Genomic DNA, 18,574 nt, shown 5'->3' on the forward strand with positions numbered 1-18,574 from the left:
TATGTTATGTTAGTTCCCTACGTGAACTGAAATGGGAGTATTGAGTGGGTGCTATGAATTAATTGCTTTGGCTTTTGGTAGCTATTTCTGTGAGCTAGTGTTATTTTAAAGCTACGCATATGATACATTAATGAGTGTTATTATAATAGTTTAAAAGGCTGGCGAGAATAACACCAATTTCTTCTAGGTAACTAAAAATATTTTTAAGGATTCGTGGACTGAATTAGCTCCAATCTCAGTGGTTTTCTTGAACGCGATAAGAAATTACTACAATGATTTTTTTTCAGTGAATACCAAGAAGAAACGGCGCAGCTGTTTGCACGCTGTTAAAGAAGTCTCAAACACACACGTTTTCACATACACTCGAAAACTTTCACCTTTATAATATTTGGTAAACTATCGGCCACTTCATCGTCCCATACCCAAAACTAAGTTTGATATATCCATCTACCCAAGACATCTTGTTCAACAAACCACTATACAAACACCCGTAGTTTCTGAAACACATTATAATATCAAGTAACTGGGTTCCTTAACGGTTATGAAGCAAGCCGCGGTATTAAGTTAGTTTATGTGGACCGATAAGCCAGCGTCCAATCATTCGCCGCTCTCTAGAGGCCACAATTCAATTTTATTTACTTGATTCACGTGAGGGTAGAATCGTTCACTCTGATACATATAGTTTTGATTTTGTGGGGGTAGTAAGTGAAAAATATAGATAACAGATTGCAGCATGTTTTTTATACAGCCACGCTATTGAATTGGGAAATTCCTGTAATTATACTTAGTGATGATTTGTTAATAAATAAAGTAATACATGTTGAATTGTACTCGAATACTTCTTAAAATGCTCTTTAATAGCTAGTATTTTTATTCTTGTGGTTGTAGCGGCAACAGAAAAAAAAAACATTTTTGAAATTTTCTACCATTCTACTATCAGGGTTTAGTAATGAGATATAGACGGGTGGAGCACGAAGTCAATAACTAAGTGTTGGTAATATGTGGTTTTAATTCCGTTTTCACCCATAATTTTTACCCTTTACCCTAGAAACATACTAAAAAAGACAATGAAAACTAAAACACAAATTACGTGATTGTAGTAACATTCTAAGGCTGGGGACAGAAGTAAAGACGTATTACTACTACCTTTTATCGACCACAAATCAAGTAAGCCACATTCCTAGAAATTACTTCCACGCTTCGAATAGTAAGAAGTCCATAATTTGCTTTTCATTGCTGTGAACTTAAGTCCTAGAGTTAGGTGTATAGTGTGAACTGGGATTAATTTTTAAAGTGAAAAGGTCCTGCTTGTTTCGGAAGGCATGATCAATTGCTGACTCTCGACTGTCATTTGAAAATTTTTGGCAGTCGTTACGGGTAGTCAGAAGCCATTAAGTCTGACACCAGTCTAACCAAAGGGTATCGGGTTGCCCAGGCTACTAGGTTGAGGAGGTCAGGTAGGCAGTCGCTCCATGTTAAACACTGGTATTCTGCATCTGGTTATACTGGAAGCCGACCCCATCACATTTGAGAAAAAGCTAGGCAGATGTCAACATCTACTCTTTTGCAGTTATTTAAAAGGATAAATAAATACGAGTCATAGGAAAACCGTAAGTTTATTTAATAGTCCAACGTTTATTATATTAATCACATAATTTACATAGTTTTTCTCTTAAAAATAACTCGCTTAGATATTTTTGTTTCGGAGAAGTAATTTTAAAAAACAAACAACACATGTTTGACTTAAGATATGATTTTTATATTAATTAAGAGATATGTTATTTCTCAGAAAAATATTTACAAAAATAATCTTTAAAGTAAGTTATATTATATTTATCTCCGATACAAAAAATCTTTATAATTTACAATAATTAAATTGATATGGAAGAGTTTGTCTATGATAAATTCTATAATCATTAACTTATTAACTAACAATTAATTGTTGGCATCATTTTTAATAAATGTACAATTTTTTTATAGTCTTTGGTATTTTATTTACATATCACTCTGGATTTGATCCATATGCTATCTCTCTGGTATCTGAAACAAAAACAGAAATATCTTATTATTTGCTCCCTTCAATGGAAACGGTTTCGCAAAGCCAGATAAAGTGTCTAATTGCCTAATACCTTCCTCAAGAAATGGCCTATCTAACACTGAAACTGTTCCTATAATGAGCGTTTTAACTTACAGTTGACCAATCGAGATGAGATTTGAAGATAGATATTTCACCTCAATCCTAGAGAATCACATCTTAATAATTCTACAGTTTTATAGAAACAGCGTAACAAACGAACATATACATTTGCATGTAAAATATTAGTACTTGTCTAGGGATTCCGTTCAATAAGTACCTGCGGAGAAATACTTTATCCCTTAAGAACTAAAGTCCTTAAAAGCTAAACTGACTTCCGAAATCGGGGTCAATACCATCAAATCTCTGTTTACAAATAAATAAACAAATAAATAAACAAAGTTTTGTAAACAATTTTAATTGTTTGTTGTTCAGTTTTTCTCCCAATTATTTTAGGGTCAAAACATGGCTAGTTGCTAATTAGAACCTATAGGTAGTTAATTCAGCCAATCTTGTTGATGATAACACAACATGACAGTAGTATTTCCCAAAGGTATTGGTAGTGCGTAGTCAGTATTGTGTCTAGTATACGTGTAGTATCAGATACAGGAATGAATTTTATCCAGTGCGCAAACTTTGTCAACTTATAGTTAAATACGTTTTATAGATACGTATATTTTTATTTTATCGTGTTTTAGTACAAAAAAGGAAAGTTATTGATATCGAAAGGTCGCATCGGTCACAGTCGTCATAGTAGGCACGGCGGCAACGCGAAACCGGTTTACTGAAGCGAGCGCTGCTCGGCGCGCCTAAGAATAGTAATGGTATCCATATTTTGCTGATTTTAGGGCGGACAAAAGCATGAATTTTTTTTTTTACTGATGATGCAGATATGTTCTGTTAATCTCAAACTCAAACTCAATTTTTTTTATTTCAAATAGGCCTATTAAAGCTCTTTCGAAACGTCAAAGTTAGGTGCAATGATTAGGTGTAATGATTTTGGACCACCAGTTTTTTTTGTGCACTGCTTAAAATTCATTCCTGTATATATTGCATACTAGCTTCTGCCAGCGGTTTCACCCGCATCCCATGGGATCCTCTGCGCGAACCCGAATAAAAAGACTATAGCCTTCCTCGATAAATGGGCTATCTAACACTGAAAGAATTTTTCAAATCGGACCAAAAGTCCCTGAGATTAGCGCGTTCAAGCAAACAAACAAACAAACTCTTTAGCTTTATTATACTCGTATAGATATTGTCAGTCGTCTTCTTATCGAGTGGGCTGCAGGTTTGAATCACCTAGCAAGCCCTGGTGTCAGAGTTTTCTCAAATCTGTCTAACGGCCTATGACGTGGAATTGTAACAACGACTGCTACTGAGTAGCATTTGGGGACGCCGGCTTTACGGTGATGTAACACCGTCAACTTCCAGACTCCAGGCGGCTTTGTGAAAGTTTCTAAAACCCACAAAGCGATTTCGGCCCGTCCCGGGAATCGAACTCGAGACCTCGTGCACAGTAGAGCTATCGACGACTAGACTAACGAGGCAGTCATATTGTCAGTTGTCATACCTTTCAGCAGACTACAGCTTTCAGTAGCTGTTCGTGAAAACTCCTGAATTCACCAACTCTATATAAATCGATTCTATTGTGAATTCTAGCTACCACTATTACAGTACCTAAATAGCTGTATTGATTGAATAGTAATTTACTAATGATGATGATTTTGGGCTGGCAGCATTCATGTGATTTATTCTCCTAATTTTGATCAAATAGTGTTTGCTACCTACGACTTCGTTCACGGCCTGGATAAAAAGCCTATATCCGTATCTTGAGTACCGTCTACCTTTTCCCAAATTTTATCTCAACCAGTACAGCCGTTTAAGTGTGAAAGCGTATCAAAAAACAATCAACCTTACTTCTATTAGAAATTAAAATGTTTTTATGGTTTAAACAATTTTATTTCGCTCAAAAAGATTATAATCATTCTTTCTGTGAGGAAAAACATATTATAAATTATAAATTATAAATTATAAAAACATATAAATTAAGTTAAGGATAAGCGACAGTTTCGCTCGAAAGTAAATGTTAACTTAAAGAACTTAATACATCCCTACTTCCCTACTAATATTATAAATGCGAAAGTAACTCTGTCACTCTGTCTGTCTGTCCGTCTGTTACGCTTTCACGTCTAAACCACTGAACTGATTTTAATAAAAATTTGGTACAGAGATAGAGTTGACCTTGAGAAAGAACATAGGATAGTTTTTATGCTGATCTTTTGAAGAATTCTCTTGGAAACGCGATATAACCGAACTTTACGCGGACGAAGCCGCGGTCGGAGGTTGTAAGAAAATAAATGGTTTCTTACCATATTCTCTGCAGTAGGAGGTGGGCTGTATGCTAACTTGTGAGGTTCGCTGGTCGCCTCCCTGATGCTGTAGCTCTTGTTGTCACTCGACTCCAGCACCACGCGGGGAGGCTCATTCTCTACACAATACCATCAAAAGCAATCAAATTAAGAAGTCGCATTTATTCAAAGTAGCCTGAAAATCAGCACTTTTGGAAAGCGAAATTTACAAAAGACAGTCCCCACAATCTGTGATTAAATATAACGTGATATTCATTTGAAGATGAATTTTGAACTATTATGGAGAATCCGCTAGATTCAAATAGTTATGGTTCTAAAATGCCATTGTTGTAAGAAAAAGAAAGAGCCTTTTAATTTTTAAATAGTCTTCCAAAAATCCCAAGTTTTAAAAGGTCTCAAGTCTTCTCGAGACATTTTGTGCAAACGAAACATAAAAGCATTCAAAACACTACAGGGAGTCCAATTTACGAATTAGAAAAAGACCTGAAAATTATCAGCTATCAAGCAAAACTCGACCATACTCACCAGCCTTAGGGTTCAATATGTCAGGCTTGGTCTCCAGCTTGTCTGCGGGCGCAGGGTAGGCTATGAGGAACCGCCTCCCCTGAGCGTCTACTTGCACCACACTTTGTGATGGTCGCTTACTGGTGGTTGTTGTTTCGCTTCTCCTATGAAGAATACAAAAGCTTTAGATACTATACTTATCCATATTTAAGTAGAAAAGCTCGAGGCTTATTTATAGCAGTATGGAATATGGAATGGGGTTGAGCCATGCTTTTTGAATTTTATCCGTAAAAGGATGACCACCTCTATGCCATAATGAGTTCCACAGATTCTGAAAAGTGGTCAAATAGTGAGTCCCGGCTGTAATTTTGCCCGGCAGCTGTTATTGGCAGATAAGTCAGAAAGTCTGACAACCAATATTACCAAGGTGTATCGAGTTCGAGTTGCCTGGGGAACTGGCTTGAGGAGTACAAAATAGACAATCGCCCCATGTAAAACACTGGTACTCAACTGCATCAGGTTAGACTGGAAGCCGACCCCAATATAGTTGGGAAAAGACTAGGCAGATGATGTACAAAAGTAAAATAAGTAAACAGCTTATGTTTGTTTTCCTATGTACAGCACATTCGTTTATTTAACTTATATAACAATAGTAAAGAACGTATAAATGCGTATATTTAGCTAATTAACATGTACAAAACGCCACCCCATTGTGCGAATGTTCGCAGTTATTTGTGTTCAATGATTAATATAAACATTAGTATGCGTGTGATGAAGAAACCATACATTGTTCATACAAATTCCGATACAATTCACTGGTATTGTTGTATCTTTGGGATGGTTTTAGGGTTGTCAACCCCTGTTTACATAATAGAAGTACTTTCTCTTGGATTCACCCGCGCTAATAAAACTACTTGTGTGTACAAATTTGATTCCAGAGCAGGTATTCATTGTAACTTTTCTAAGTTATAATGTACTCTCTAAGAGTACATGTATATTGGACACTATTGATGTAGTAGAGGTGAAGGAAAAAATATGGAGGAAAAATTTATTTAGAACATCTCATCATCGGTTCACCATCTTTACATAATAATTTCTTTGAAGTCTAGAATCACCAACTGGCCTGAAGGAAGCGTGGTGATTATCGCTCATTCCTTCCATGTATGAGAACAGGGCTTTGCATTGCAGAAGGAGAGTAGAATGGCTGATAGTAAATTATTCTATGAAAACAACACCTACATATGATTGCTCAATAGATATAAATATAAATCGTTTATTTTCAAAAAAATATTGATTCCTATTAAATAGATAGACAGACAGATTTGATAATCATTTATTAAATAAAAGTCTATGCAAACTAATATTATACCTAAATGCGAAAGTAACTCTGTCTGTCTGTCTGTCTGTCTTTTCTTCACGCCTAAACTACTGAACCGATTTGTGTGAAATTTGGTACAGACATAGTTTGGAACTTGAGAAAGGACATAGGATAGCTTTTATTATTATTATTCTTTATTGTACACAAAAACATTTAAAAGACACACACAACACAGAGAAGACATGTACAAAGGCGAGCTTAACCCAGAACTGGGTTCTCTAACAGCAAACCTTAGAGCCTTTACCTTTTATCACAAAAAATAGAAATAAAAAATTAAATGTATTCTGGACATACAGCGCCATGTATTGGTCAAACCAAAAATCTGCCGGCAGTCACTATTCCACGCGAACGAAGTCGCGGGCAAAAGCTAGTAGGTACCTATTGATTAAATAATAGTTGTGAGAACAGGTAACCCTAACTAGGTGTAACGCGTATTATATTGTGTGTATAATTAATTCGCTTCCGTGTCGATCTATATAACAGATTAGGTGTTACAGTTTGTCTAAATCCAGTTATGTATTAATGGTGTATTGATTATGTTTGGTACCTATTGTTTTATTAGATTATATTAAATGTCAATGAACTATGTGATTATTGCAGTAACTCTAAGTTTCTCAGCTTGATATTATCATCATCAGCCTATCGCAGTCCACAGCTGGACATAGGCCTCTCCAAGTGCACGCCACTGAGATCTATTTGATATAAATATGTCTTTCTCGATAAATTAGGTATATCACTACAAGAATTTTCTAAATCGGAACAGTTATTCCTTAAATTAACCCGATTAAGTAGAGAAAATACCTTTCCAGCTTTATTATAAGTAGGTAGTAGGTACAGGCTCGATTAACCGAATTATTTTTAACACCCAGACCTTCACCTTTACATACCAAAAATGTAACAAAGATTAACAAAACAATCACCAAACTAAAGACCTTATTAAATCAACCTTTTCAACCATTACGGCCGAAGATAAGTTCTAATGAAAGTACGAACAATGACCCTATCCTATCCCCTTAGTTTCTCAGGTCTCCTAAATGGTCTTGGAGACAATAGGAGCCTTGCCAAGGCATAACTAGATGTACGGCGTATGGTCTGCAACTTGGCTCGGCTTGGCTAAGTGCCAATGAAGGCATTTACCTTGGTCTTATCTTAAATTACAATTGATTATAATAAGAGTGGTCTTTGTTTAAATATTTGTTTCGTTAGGTTGCCAGAATATTTGAGTAGCTTTTTTAGAAATAAATAAAATAGTTGGGGTTTCATTAGGTACTAAAAACCAGTGTTGGGCAAATCAACTAATTTATTCAATCAATTGATCAATCATGATTGATCTAAACATGATTATTTTAGTCATGACTAATATAATCATAACTAACGAGATCAATCATTAGTCATGACTAAATTCGTTAATCGCAAATCGTCAATCATTAGTTTTAATCATGAATGTATGACTAAGCTCAATGCACAGGTGTTGGTACACTACACATACAGGGTGTAAGGATCAGCTGATCGAAGAATCAGGCCATCATCTTGAGTAAAGCATTGAAGGAATTAGGACTCGGCAGCCAATTTTGTATGGAGATGTCAAAAATTCTTTTAATTTCCGAGAACAATTTCTTTGTGGACTTTGCTCAGGAGCATTATCTGAGTCAGTTTTCAGGGGCTGTACCGTACACCCTGTATCAAACGATTGATTTTCTCTTAGTGCCTTACGAGTATTTTACCGGGGCATGTATTTATCTGACCACCAAAAAATACTGAATTTAACTAAAACACTAAAGTCTAACCTAACCTACTGTAACGTTTTGTGTGCAATTCAGTATTTTTTTAAGATGCAGAAAAAAAATACTTTACCCGGAATTAAAAAATATCAATCATAAATAAATAATCATGATTATTTGATTAAGATTAAAACTAATCAATCGTTAGTCATCACCTTGTGATTAAACTAAACAATCATTAGTCTTCAATCATAACTAACACATTCAATCATTAGTCATCAATCATTAGTTAACTAAATTTTGCCCAACACTGCTAAAAACGTTGTCGAATCAAAATGTAAGTATGTAATAAATAATATTTTAGGGATTAAGTTATCATTATGATAAAACGTAGTTCATCAGATTTTAACAAACTAGTAACACGCATAATTAGAAATTGGTTCCGAACCATGACACGATTCACAAGACCTACCAAAATTATCTTAGCAACCGTTATTGCAACAGTACGCTATGTTGTTTTAAAAAGGCACCAAAGTTATTTATGTTTATTTCGTCACTTGAACTTATGCCACTAGCGACCATTCTTAATCTAGACACACGGCAGTGTGTCCGCCAAGTTCGAGCAAAAAAAGCGACACACCGGCCGTGGGTTATATTACACGAACCATTTCGGGCCAAATTCGACCCCCCTGTAACTCAAAATCTATTTTATTTACGCATATCAAATTTCTAGTATCTGTTGAGACCCCCTCACTTATCTAAAATACAAAATTTCATTAATGTACCTATTGTAGGTCTTGAGATATTGACGTCAGAAAATCGCTATTTTTACTATACACTCACTGACTGACTCACTCATCAAAAACCTAGACCACTTCCAATGGTCGTATTGACTTGAAATTTGGCGTGGAGGTAGGTCTTTATGTCAAGGTAAAGGGAAAAATCTGAAAATGGCCAAGTGTGAGTCGGTTTCAAAATAATGAAGGTGTTTTATACCCGGTGTAAATTTATACCCCTAAGGAACTAAAACGAACTAAATTTATCTATATTTATATAATATATCTTCGAATGGTACAAAGGTTTGTATTTAGTCAAAGTAAAGTAAAAATCTGAAAACGGCCAAGTGTGAATCACTTTCGAAAATAACGAATGTGTAACTTTGATCCACGAACATAATATATGATAACATGTCATGTCAGTCAGTTGGTAAATCTAGTCCATTTAGTTAATCTAGTTCATTTCTTTGTAAGAAACATAGTGCATATTAAAAAATCTAAAAGATAGTATAAATGAGACATTTCTTTAACTAACTTCATCATAAGAAAAAATATAAAATGAACAACCTTACAAAAATAAATGAAATCCCACCCAAAACAAAAATGTGAAAGACTGCCAAGTTCGATAATATGGGAATGCTTCGCCTATAAAAGAAGTGAGATCTGAATAAGTACCAAGTTCCATACACATACCTCAATTAAAAATAGTTACTTTTTAATGATGTTACTTGGCAAGTTTTAATAGAAAATTAAATACTTGATTCATTGCGTTTAGTAGATTTATAACAAGGTGTATGAAAACTTGCCAAGTAACATCATTAAAAAGTAACTATTTTTAATTGAGGTATGTGTATGGAACTTGGTACTTATTCAGATCTCACTTCTTTTATAGGCGAAGCATTCCCATATTATCGAACTTGGCAGTCTTTCACATTTTTGTTTTGGGTGGGATATTCTATTCATCGTCATTATCAATATTTGCTTACCAGAAATTGAATTTTGACACCGTCTCCATAAAAGTACCCAAATTAATGTCAAACCAAATTAGATATGGCAATTCGTCATAACTTGTAGCAAAACAAAATAGGTATAGATGGAATATCGGAAACGGCCATTAAACTATATATTACGGAAATATAAAATATTCTCATATTAGTATGAAACTTCTAGCTCCAAAGAATGGTCAGTAAGACATTGGTAGTTTGAACATATGTCTCATAAGAGCAGTTATAAGATGCGATAAATAATAAGTTCTGAATTGAGACCTGACTAACTCGGAAAGTTCAGTTTGCACCTAGTTGCATGCGGAAACTGTCTACTATGCATATTTATGTGTCTGTTGAATTGTTAGTGCAGTTTGAGTTAGAGAATAATTCATTTTGTTGAAGTTTTGCTAGAATAAACAAAAAAAACTGGGTACATAATCAAAAGGTAGGTTAAGTACTTGATTGCGACAATCAAACAGATTTTTATTACCTAAATAGTGATATATACCTTCAATAAGTTATCATTCAGTAAACCTAACAAGGAATATGATAATGATGATGAAGGAAAAAATAGGCGATAAAATGCTCATAAAAGAGTGATGCTATTTCTGCAACCTTTAAACCACAAGGCTGAAAAATACCAATTCAGTTTGACTTAGCTAGGTGATCAAGATGGATTGTCATTTTTAGGTACACGGAGTAGACTCGGTGGTATTTAACTATGTAGGTAACTATGAGATAAGCAGTCTGAGCTTAGCAACAAGGCGGATAAAGATTATCCAGCAAACATCTGTAATTATTTTCATTATTAAATAAATAAATACACCTTAATTAAACGGAAATACTCAATTGATTAAATCTAAATTAATTGTTATAATTTAATATTTTTGTACTGTTTTATGCATGTTGATAAATGAAAGTATTTGTACCTACTTATATAAATAAATTGTATGAATGATGTATCCTCCTGTAATTAAAGAACACATGCTTAGATTAAGCTATGTCTTAGTTTTAAAATTGTGCTGTACTTATTCTTATGAGGAAAAATATTATTTTACCTCCAACAAAGAATATGTATTATATAAAAAAATAAATGTAATCATATTGGTTATGTTACATTAATACTCACTTTCTAACAGCTAGCACGGCGATGGCGCCTGCGGCGGTCAGTATAGCAGCAAGCCCCGCGAACGCGGCTGCTGTTGGGAACTTCGTCTCCGCTCGAGTCGTGCTTTCTATGAAAAAAAAATCTGTTAGAACGAAGTGTTGGTAAATTATGATTGTTTGAAGATATTTTTGTTCTATGGTTATATAATACAAACTGTTGTTTTGCATCCGTGCCAAAATTCAAGGCCGTAATAATGCTAATGATTCTCGACCCAAATATTAGCTCTTTTTTCTTGTCGCATCAAAATACTACACGTACTTATTGTATATTTTTAAGTTATTTTACAACTGTGGTAGAAAATTACAAAGGAAATCGTCGTTTTTCAAATGATTTAAACATCTTTAAAGATGGTATTTGAAAAGCTAACTTATTTACGAAACTCTAACAAACTAAGTAGCCTTCTTTTTCAAAAATATATATTTCCACGATCAGGAACGAAAATTATTAGAAACAGTATAGATAACTAGGTTACATATATATAAATATTATTTCAATATTTCTCTGTGAGATAAAATCTATCTATACGATATAAGATAACCCTTTTCAGAATCACAATACAGTTGTTGATATATTCCGCTTATTACCTTTACAAACAAGATATTTTCCTGTTTTTCTTGGATACATTTCCAGTAAGAAACTCAATAATTATTATAACAATAACAAGAATAAAGATCATAGTTGTGGACTGAAAAAATATTACGTTAAAAATAATGATTTCCGTTTGTTTAGATAACTGGAGAAATATAAGTATTTTGTATCATAACATATCGACAATATTTTGTTAGGAAACTTATTTAGGTCTTGTTTGCTTGGGGCTAGTATATAACAAGTAATTGGAAAATAAATAGGTAGTCTATAACCTGCGAAAGGACGTAGGCTACTTTTTAACCGGATGCGGGATGTAGTTCCCTAGATTTTATACACAAAACTGGAGGTGCGTATTTCAATTCCCTAGCGATAAGACCGCCTTAGGTGACAGGCGGTCTTGTCGCTTTAACTAGTTTAAGATCAAAAATGTAAAATTGATGTACCTAATAAAGTATATCTATCTAGTACTAGTACGTATCTTAAAAAGGATCCAAGTTAAAAAAAGCCTTGTAACAACGTAGTTCTATGTAAATTCCTATCTCCCAAACGTACATAAATTTTTCAGTTGTATTGTCGACAAAATCGTTGTTGAACTAAATATTTCTAAAATCGAATTCCTATCGGAGTTTCATTTGCATACTGGTTCAATTCAATTGAGCTTCGATTACTGGTGTTCAAAAGGCGAGCTGTTACTACATAACGGACGAGGGAAATAGACTAGTGTTTTCCGCGGTTTCTGTTGCATTTTTTAAGGAAACACGCTAACAGGAAAAAGTGTTTTCTTTCAAAATACCTCCTTGGTGGAAGCCGAGCCAAAGGTCCTCATTATTTAACATTTATCCTCATTATTTATCCTGGGTCTATATAAGTATGACTACTTCTAGACTGCCAGGCTGCTTTATGAAAGGTCTTAAAGCGACTTCGGCCTGATCCGGGAATCGAACACTAGACACCGTGCACTTAAAATTACTAAACCAACAAGACAGACCGACAATGCTAACTGAATTAAAGGGTAGAAGATGTATCAATTACTACAACAATCACTGAGTCTGTAACACCCAAAGTTATGCAGATAAATCATGAATATTCCTCTAGTCAAATTCTCAGCAGAAACTACAGAATTTTCGCACGAACGTGATACCAATTTGAGTTTATTCGGTTGACTTGGAATCTGTCTGTAATCACGATAACCCGTCGTTTGACCGACAATTCAACTGTCAAATTTGACAGCCGTTTGACGTTTGCGAACGTCAGTTGTTGAGTAACTGACGTAAAGAAGTGGGAGATGTCAATTTTGAAAATAGAACGTCGTTCTGGTTGGTTGATGGGAGGAATACGGAATTGGAGACGAGAAAATTGCCCAAATTAGTTGATGCAGGTTTTCGGTTTTCTAAAAGCCACAAATATGCACTTTGAATATCAATTCAGCATTTCTTGTGCTTTGAATTATTTAAACAAATACTGAAGCTTTGTCTGTTTAATGTTTTATGAACTGCAATCAATAAAGTGATTAGAAATTCAAAAAAATAAAAATGCCAAATAAAGAAATATGTCTAAATAGAAAGATCTCCAAAGACAACAGAAACAATTATTATTTCAATATAGTTGAACTTAACTAAATGGTTGTTAACGCAGGTTTTGCTGCTGTTTAGAATATTCTAAACTTAGTTTAACGACTTGAACTAGTTTAGTTTAAGAACTTTTTTATATATTTTATTACCTACTTAGTTCTTATTTTGAAAAGTTTTAGTACAATTCTGAATAAGTAGTGCTACAAGTTAGTACAAAGCCTGTTTAACAGGTAATATTTATTTTAGTCCCAAAGAAGTGAATTTTAATCTGATAATTTATTATCAGATAATTTAAATTATTTTTTTTTTATCAGATAGGTATATACATATGTATATTATAACATAGTAGTTATTTCTATAGAAACAGTTATTTTAACAATTTACGCAGAACTAAAAACGTTACTGTCTACTGCATATTCTAAGAAAAGCTAAAAATAGTTACTTTATCGAACATGTTTTGCTACTTAAAGAGGTACAGCGCAGCATACAAATGTAAATTTAATTTTAACCCACTTCAATGAAAGAGGTATTTCTTAGAATAAGTAAAGTATTTTGCATATGTGTGTTAGTTACTCTTCAGCGAAAATATCTAAAATAGTTTATGTATGAAATAAACAGCTGTAGGTATTTTTTGTTTGGCGTAACGCTTGTACGGTCAGTCCGTGGATGCGAGTGACCATCTTGTCATGACAAATTCCTCCATGTTTCGTACAATTTGTAGATCCTGACTGGCGTTTATATACAAATTGGCAGTTGTTAAGGGAAGATGTTCAGAAGTTAAGAAGACTTACAGCCAGTCTTACTTTTTGTGTTTCCCAAGTTGAGGCGTTGAGGACCAAGATCGTGAAATAGGTAGTCTCTTCCTGCAATACACTGGTTCTAAGGTGCATTCACTTACGTAGATAGAAAACAAAGCCCAAAAAATTGGAAACAGGCGATTCAGACACTATATTCTTACTCTAAAAGTCCATCCGTATGTCCATCTGTTAGGTACAATTAATAATATATAAAGGCCAAGATCTTCGCACTAACCTGCCCTCTTCTCCGCGTCTCTGAAGACCAGGTCTCTTAGCAGCACAGGATCTGAGGCGCCCTTGCTGTTCCGAGCTGTGACTGCAAGATCCTCATCTTCTTCCAATGACTCCACTGCTGTCCAGCTGATGTTGAACCATACTATTAGATCTGGGAAAGACATGCTTTGTTAGTATAGATATTCGGTATAGTCTTTATTTTTTAACTAGGAATACCTCCGCGCATCTGGATAAAAAGTAGCCTTTAACCTTTCTGGTTAAACGGGCTATTTAATACTGAAAGAATTTTTCAAATCACGTTTGTTGTATGGGAGCCCCCCAAAATATTTATTTAATTCTAGTTTTCAGTATTTGTTGTTATAGCGGCAACAATAATACATCATCTGTGAAAATTTCAACTCTCTAACTATCACGGGTCATGAGATACAGCCTGGTGACAGACGGACGGACCCTAAAAAAGATGTATGTTTAATTTTACTGTATATTACTTGCCTACTTGGCGTATTTATATAATAACTGGAAAACAAAACTCATATTTCCCATGACGTATTTTAACCTGCCCAAATGTTAAATTTAAAACAAAATAAATTGATATCCCGCCTAGATAAAGTCGTCACATCAGTCGGATATATCAAACCAATCTCATTATTGAAAATGGACATTTTGACACCAATATCATATTGATTTTGGTGTGCAAAACCAATTAATGGCTGGCAACGTCATTTTTAAATGTTAATATCCGATTTGGTACAGGTGGTTAGTTTTATTCCTATTTTATGGCGAATTTTGAGCACCACATATGTTTTTATTTACGATTATGTAATTTATTTTTTATAGTAAGATTAACAATTTCAAATTAACTTCAAAGAAGAAAATTGTGTATTTGATGTACATTTTTTATTCGTCTAGCAGCTCAATAAAGCTACGGATTATTTTAATAAACTTTTGTTTTATTTTTACCCGATAACGAACGGATTATATGTAATAACCTTCAAACCTCCTTTGTGAAGCAGATTATTAACACCAGCAACACCAAAATATTTTACCAACCACGCAAAACAAACGCCCAATAGAAACGCCTTCCATTTTCAAATTCAAAATTGTTTGGAACGCGCCTTTTTCTCATTTCCATGGCGGCAATCAAACTTGCACGACGTGAGGAATTTAGTTTGTGAAGTTGTTCTATGTAGAATTGACTGGAGTTGGGATAGCCAATTGAGTTGGCTATAACAGAGATGAACTATGTTAATATAACATTTGATGAGGTTTGTGTGTGTGGGTAGAAATCTGTAGTAATGTTATGAAGATGCGAGAGTCGGTTTGTTTAAGCGCGCTAATCTTAGGATTTTTCTGGGCCGATTGAAAAAAATATTTCAGTGTTGGATAGTCCATTTATTGATGATGGTATATGTTACGTTCATCCAGGTGTAGAAGGTATTATTCTAGGAACACAGTGGGAGTCGCTAGTGTTATTTTTAGGTTTTAGATATTAAAATCTTACGTTTTAGAAAACTTTTCTTTATGACCTCAGAGGAAAACCTTAAGTTTTTATGACGAATTTTACTACCTAGCAGCAGAACTGATAAAGAGATGAACGCCAACGTGGTGCGAAATAAACTATCCAACTTTCATAATCATTTACTTTCTGGAATATCAGCCAAGTTCTCCCAATGCATCGTAAACTGTTTCCCTAAATCCCCGTGTTGCTTCCTTGCGCTTTTGACGGAGTCTTAGCAAAAATTACATTAATTCATCAACTAAAACATCGTTAGCTACTAATATTATACGAAATCTAGTAAAAAATATTGGATGTTTATTGCCATTACATACAAAATGTTTAACGAGTTCTCTAATTACTAACACACAACTAATTAATCCTGCTATGAACTTAATTAGATAATTGAAATAAACAGTTTTAACGACAAAAACCATTCGATAAAGCCATTTAATGGTACTAATGGATGCATCACTATGAAAACAATAAATAAAAAAACGACTTCAATAATAAATCTAGAACCTTGTTCAAAAGTTTCACAAATACTGCGCTGAAAACAGCATCTAAATTGTTTCAGCCTGAAAATCGCTCACAAAAATACTAACCAAGCTGAAAACCTTCTTCTTTTGAAATCGGTCAAAAATATTATCCCCCTATCTAAAATATAGTATCGGGAATCATTGACCGATTTCAGACCCATTTCCATCCTTCCGTATCTTTCCAAGGTTCTAGAGCACATTATACATTGCCAACTATCTAGCTTTCTTTCTAAAATTGATCTTCTTAGCTCTTTTCAGTCCGGATTCCCACGTGGTCATAGCACTGCTATAGCACTGTTGAAAGTAACTGACGATATTCGCCAGGCTGTGGACCACAAACCCCTTACCGTACTTGTAATACTTGACTTCAGCAGCGCATTTAATTCTGTTGTAATAAACTTAAGCCTCGACAGATATAACAAAAGAAACTCACCAGCAAAATTAGCAGTAGTATTGGCGAGGACTCTGCTGTTTTCCCCCAACACGTCCAACGTGAAGTGCTGGTTCAATCCCCCGTCGTACCCCGCCGCGCATTTGACGGACAAGTGGGGCTCATTGCGGAGTAGCAGGCGTTTGGCGGTGCAGTTGCGAGGTGGGGATGGACGAGCTGGTGAAGAAAATATTCTTTAGAATTTTATGAAGGCTTTAGAATCACTAGATCGCCAAATTTCGCTTTTAGTCCACATTTTATAATATTGAAGTATCAAAATTTTAAGTTACAAAAAGTCCATTCAGTTTCTTGAGTGAGGAGGTCAGATAGGCAGTCGCTTCTTGTAAAGCACTGGTACTCGGCTGAATCCGGTTAGACTGGAAGCCGACCCCAACATAGTTGGGAAAAGGCTCGGAGGATGATGGGTTTCTTGGGTGCCTATGTGATATCAGAAAATCTGGTTACCTTAACTAATTATTGTTTTGAAAAAGAAAATCATCAATATGCGATAGCAGCTCACTATTCCAGGATTTAAAAATGTCTGGCACTCATCCATAGCTTGACTGTACTAATGAGAACTTATGTCAATGATTACCTTGTCACATACATAAATAGACCAGTAGGTAAAACTTTTGAAATGTCAACTAGCATTTTCTATTACGAACTTCAAGCACTCTATTAAAGTAGGTACACCAATGAGCCATTACTAAAATCGAACAGAAAAACCGATCGGATTCAAAAAACTTCAAACCAACTCGTAGGAGAAGTTAGGCAGTAACCCTGTATACGGCCAAGTCCCGATTGCGAAACTTTCCTCGTATTTTAAAACGGGCCAAACTTCGGTCACCGATCACTTCTCGAAAATCGGAATGTTTTAATTAAGTTGGTGCGAAATTATTAATTTACACTACCATACCAGTTTCTACGTATTATCTGGCAAAGTCTGCCGAAGTCTCCCGAACGCTGCCGAACTCCGCCGAACGGTTATTCGAGTTTGATTAATTATTAGTCGATGAGATCTCGATTAATTTGCAAAGTGAAAATGATTGAACTGTTGCGGTTGTGTGGATTTCAAAGGTATTGCAAGAATTGTCAATAGAGCCTATTTTGGTACCGAAATGTTAATCAGCGCTTTGGTATGCCAACTAGTTGAAAATGGAATATCTATTCGATTATGAATGATAATATCGAATAATTACATACTCCAAATCGATGGTGTGCCAAAAACTATTCGGTCAATCTAATTAACAGTAATTTTGTTCTTGTTATATTCGAAATTGATAAACTAAGTGCAAATACCGATATAATTTCAATGGGGATTGTGTAAATTAACAAGGGTACTTTAGAATTAGAAACAGGAAGTAATGGCGCAATCATAATGGACAATTAATTATTAAATTATTTATTCCGTAAAGAAATATTAACTTCGATCTCATAAAAAATATGCATCATTTCATTGACTATACTAGTACCTTTCGCCTTGACATTCCCCATTTTTTGCAACGAAAAAGACAGTAACAGCGATTTTACATCAGAGGATTTTCCGAGCGATATTGCCGAAGCAAACAATTGACAACTACCAGTGCGGCAAATGTGACCACTGTAATGCATAAGTATGAAAGAAAAGCTATAAAAAACGTAGTTACTTATTGAAATAAATATGTGAACACACCCTAAAACAACCGGGCCCACATGAATGAAACTCTAAATACCTAAATATATGTAAACTAGCATACGTCTAAGCATAATATTAGGAATGTGTATTTTCATAGAGACGGCGTAATGTAAGAAAAACATCGGTTTGTGCTCTGCCTTTCAACTCGAGAGGTACGTCAACATTATATTATTATAAAGGAGTTTACTTAGGCAGTTTCTTGGTTATATAAAGACTAGCTTTTCCCCGCAGTTTCCCCTCGTCCCAAGAAAATCCACTTCTTATTGCCG

General features: G+C 34.7%; 1 protein-coding gene across 1 annotated transcript in view; it reads right to left on the reverse strand.

Moving 5' to 3' along the window:
* Nucleotides 1-1,608: 1,608 nt before the first annotated feature.
* LOC124640773 (neural cell adhesion molecule 1-like) overlaps nucleotides 1,609-18,574 on the reverse strand; it is a 177,497-nt gene continuing 160,531 nt past the window's right edge. The window contains exons 13-18 of the mRNA XM_047178698.1: nucleotides 16,634-16,807; nucleotides 14,168-14,317; nucleotides 10,938-11,043; nucleotides 4,969-5,111; nucleotides 4,444-4,562; nucleotides 1,609-2,040 (exon numbers count right to left, since the gene is read on the reverse strand). Of these exons, the coding sequence (XP_047034654.1) occupies nucleotides 2,026-2,040; nucleotides 4,444-4,562; nucleotides 4,969-5,111; nucleotides 10,938-11,043; nucleotides 14,168-14,317; nucleotides 16,634-16,807 (707 nt within the window). The 3' untranslated portion in view covers nucleotides 1,609-2,025. The remainder of the gene's footprint in view (nucleotides 2,041-4,443; nucleotides 4,563-4,968; nucleotides 5,112-10,937; nucleotides 11,044-14,167; nucleotides 14,318-16,633; nucleotides 16,808-18,574) is intronic.

This window comes from Helicoverpa zea, chromosome 21 (genome assembly GCF_022581195.2).
Source record: "Helicoverpa zea isolate HzStark_Cry1AcR chromosome 21, ilHelZeax1.1, whole genome shotgun sequence".
Classification (NCBI taxonomy): Eukaryota; Metazoa; Arthropoda; class Insecta; order Lepidoptera; family Noctuidae; genus Helicoverpa; species Helicoverpa zea.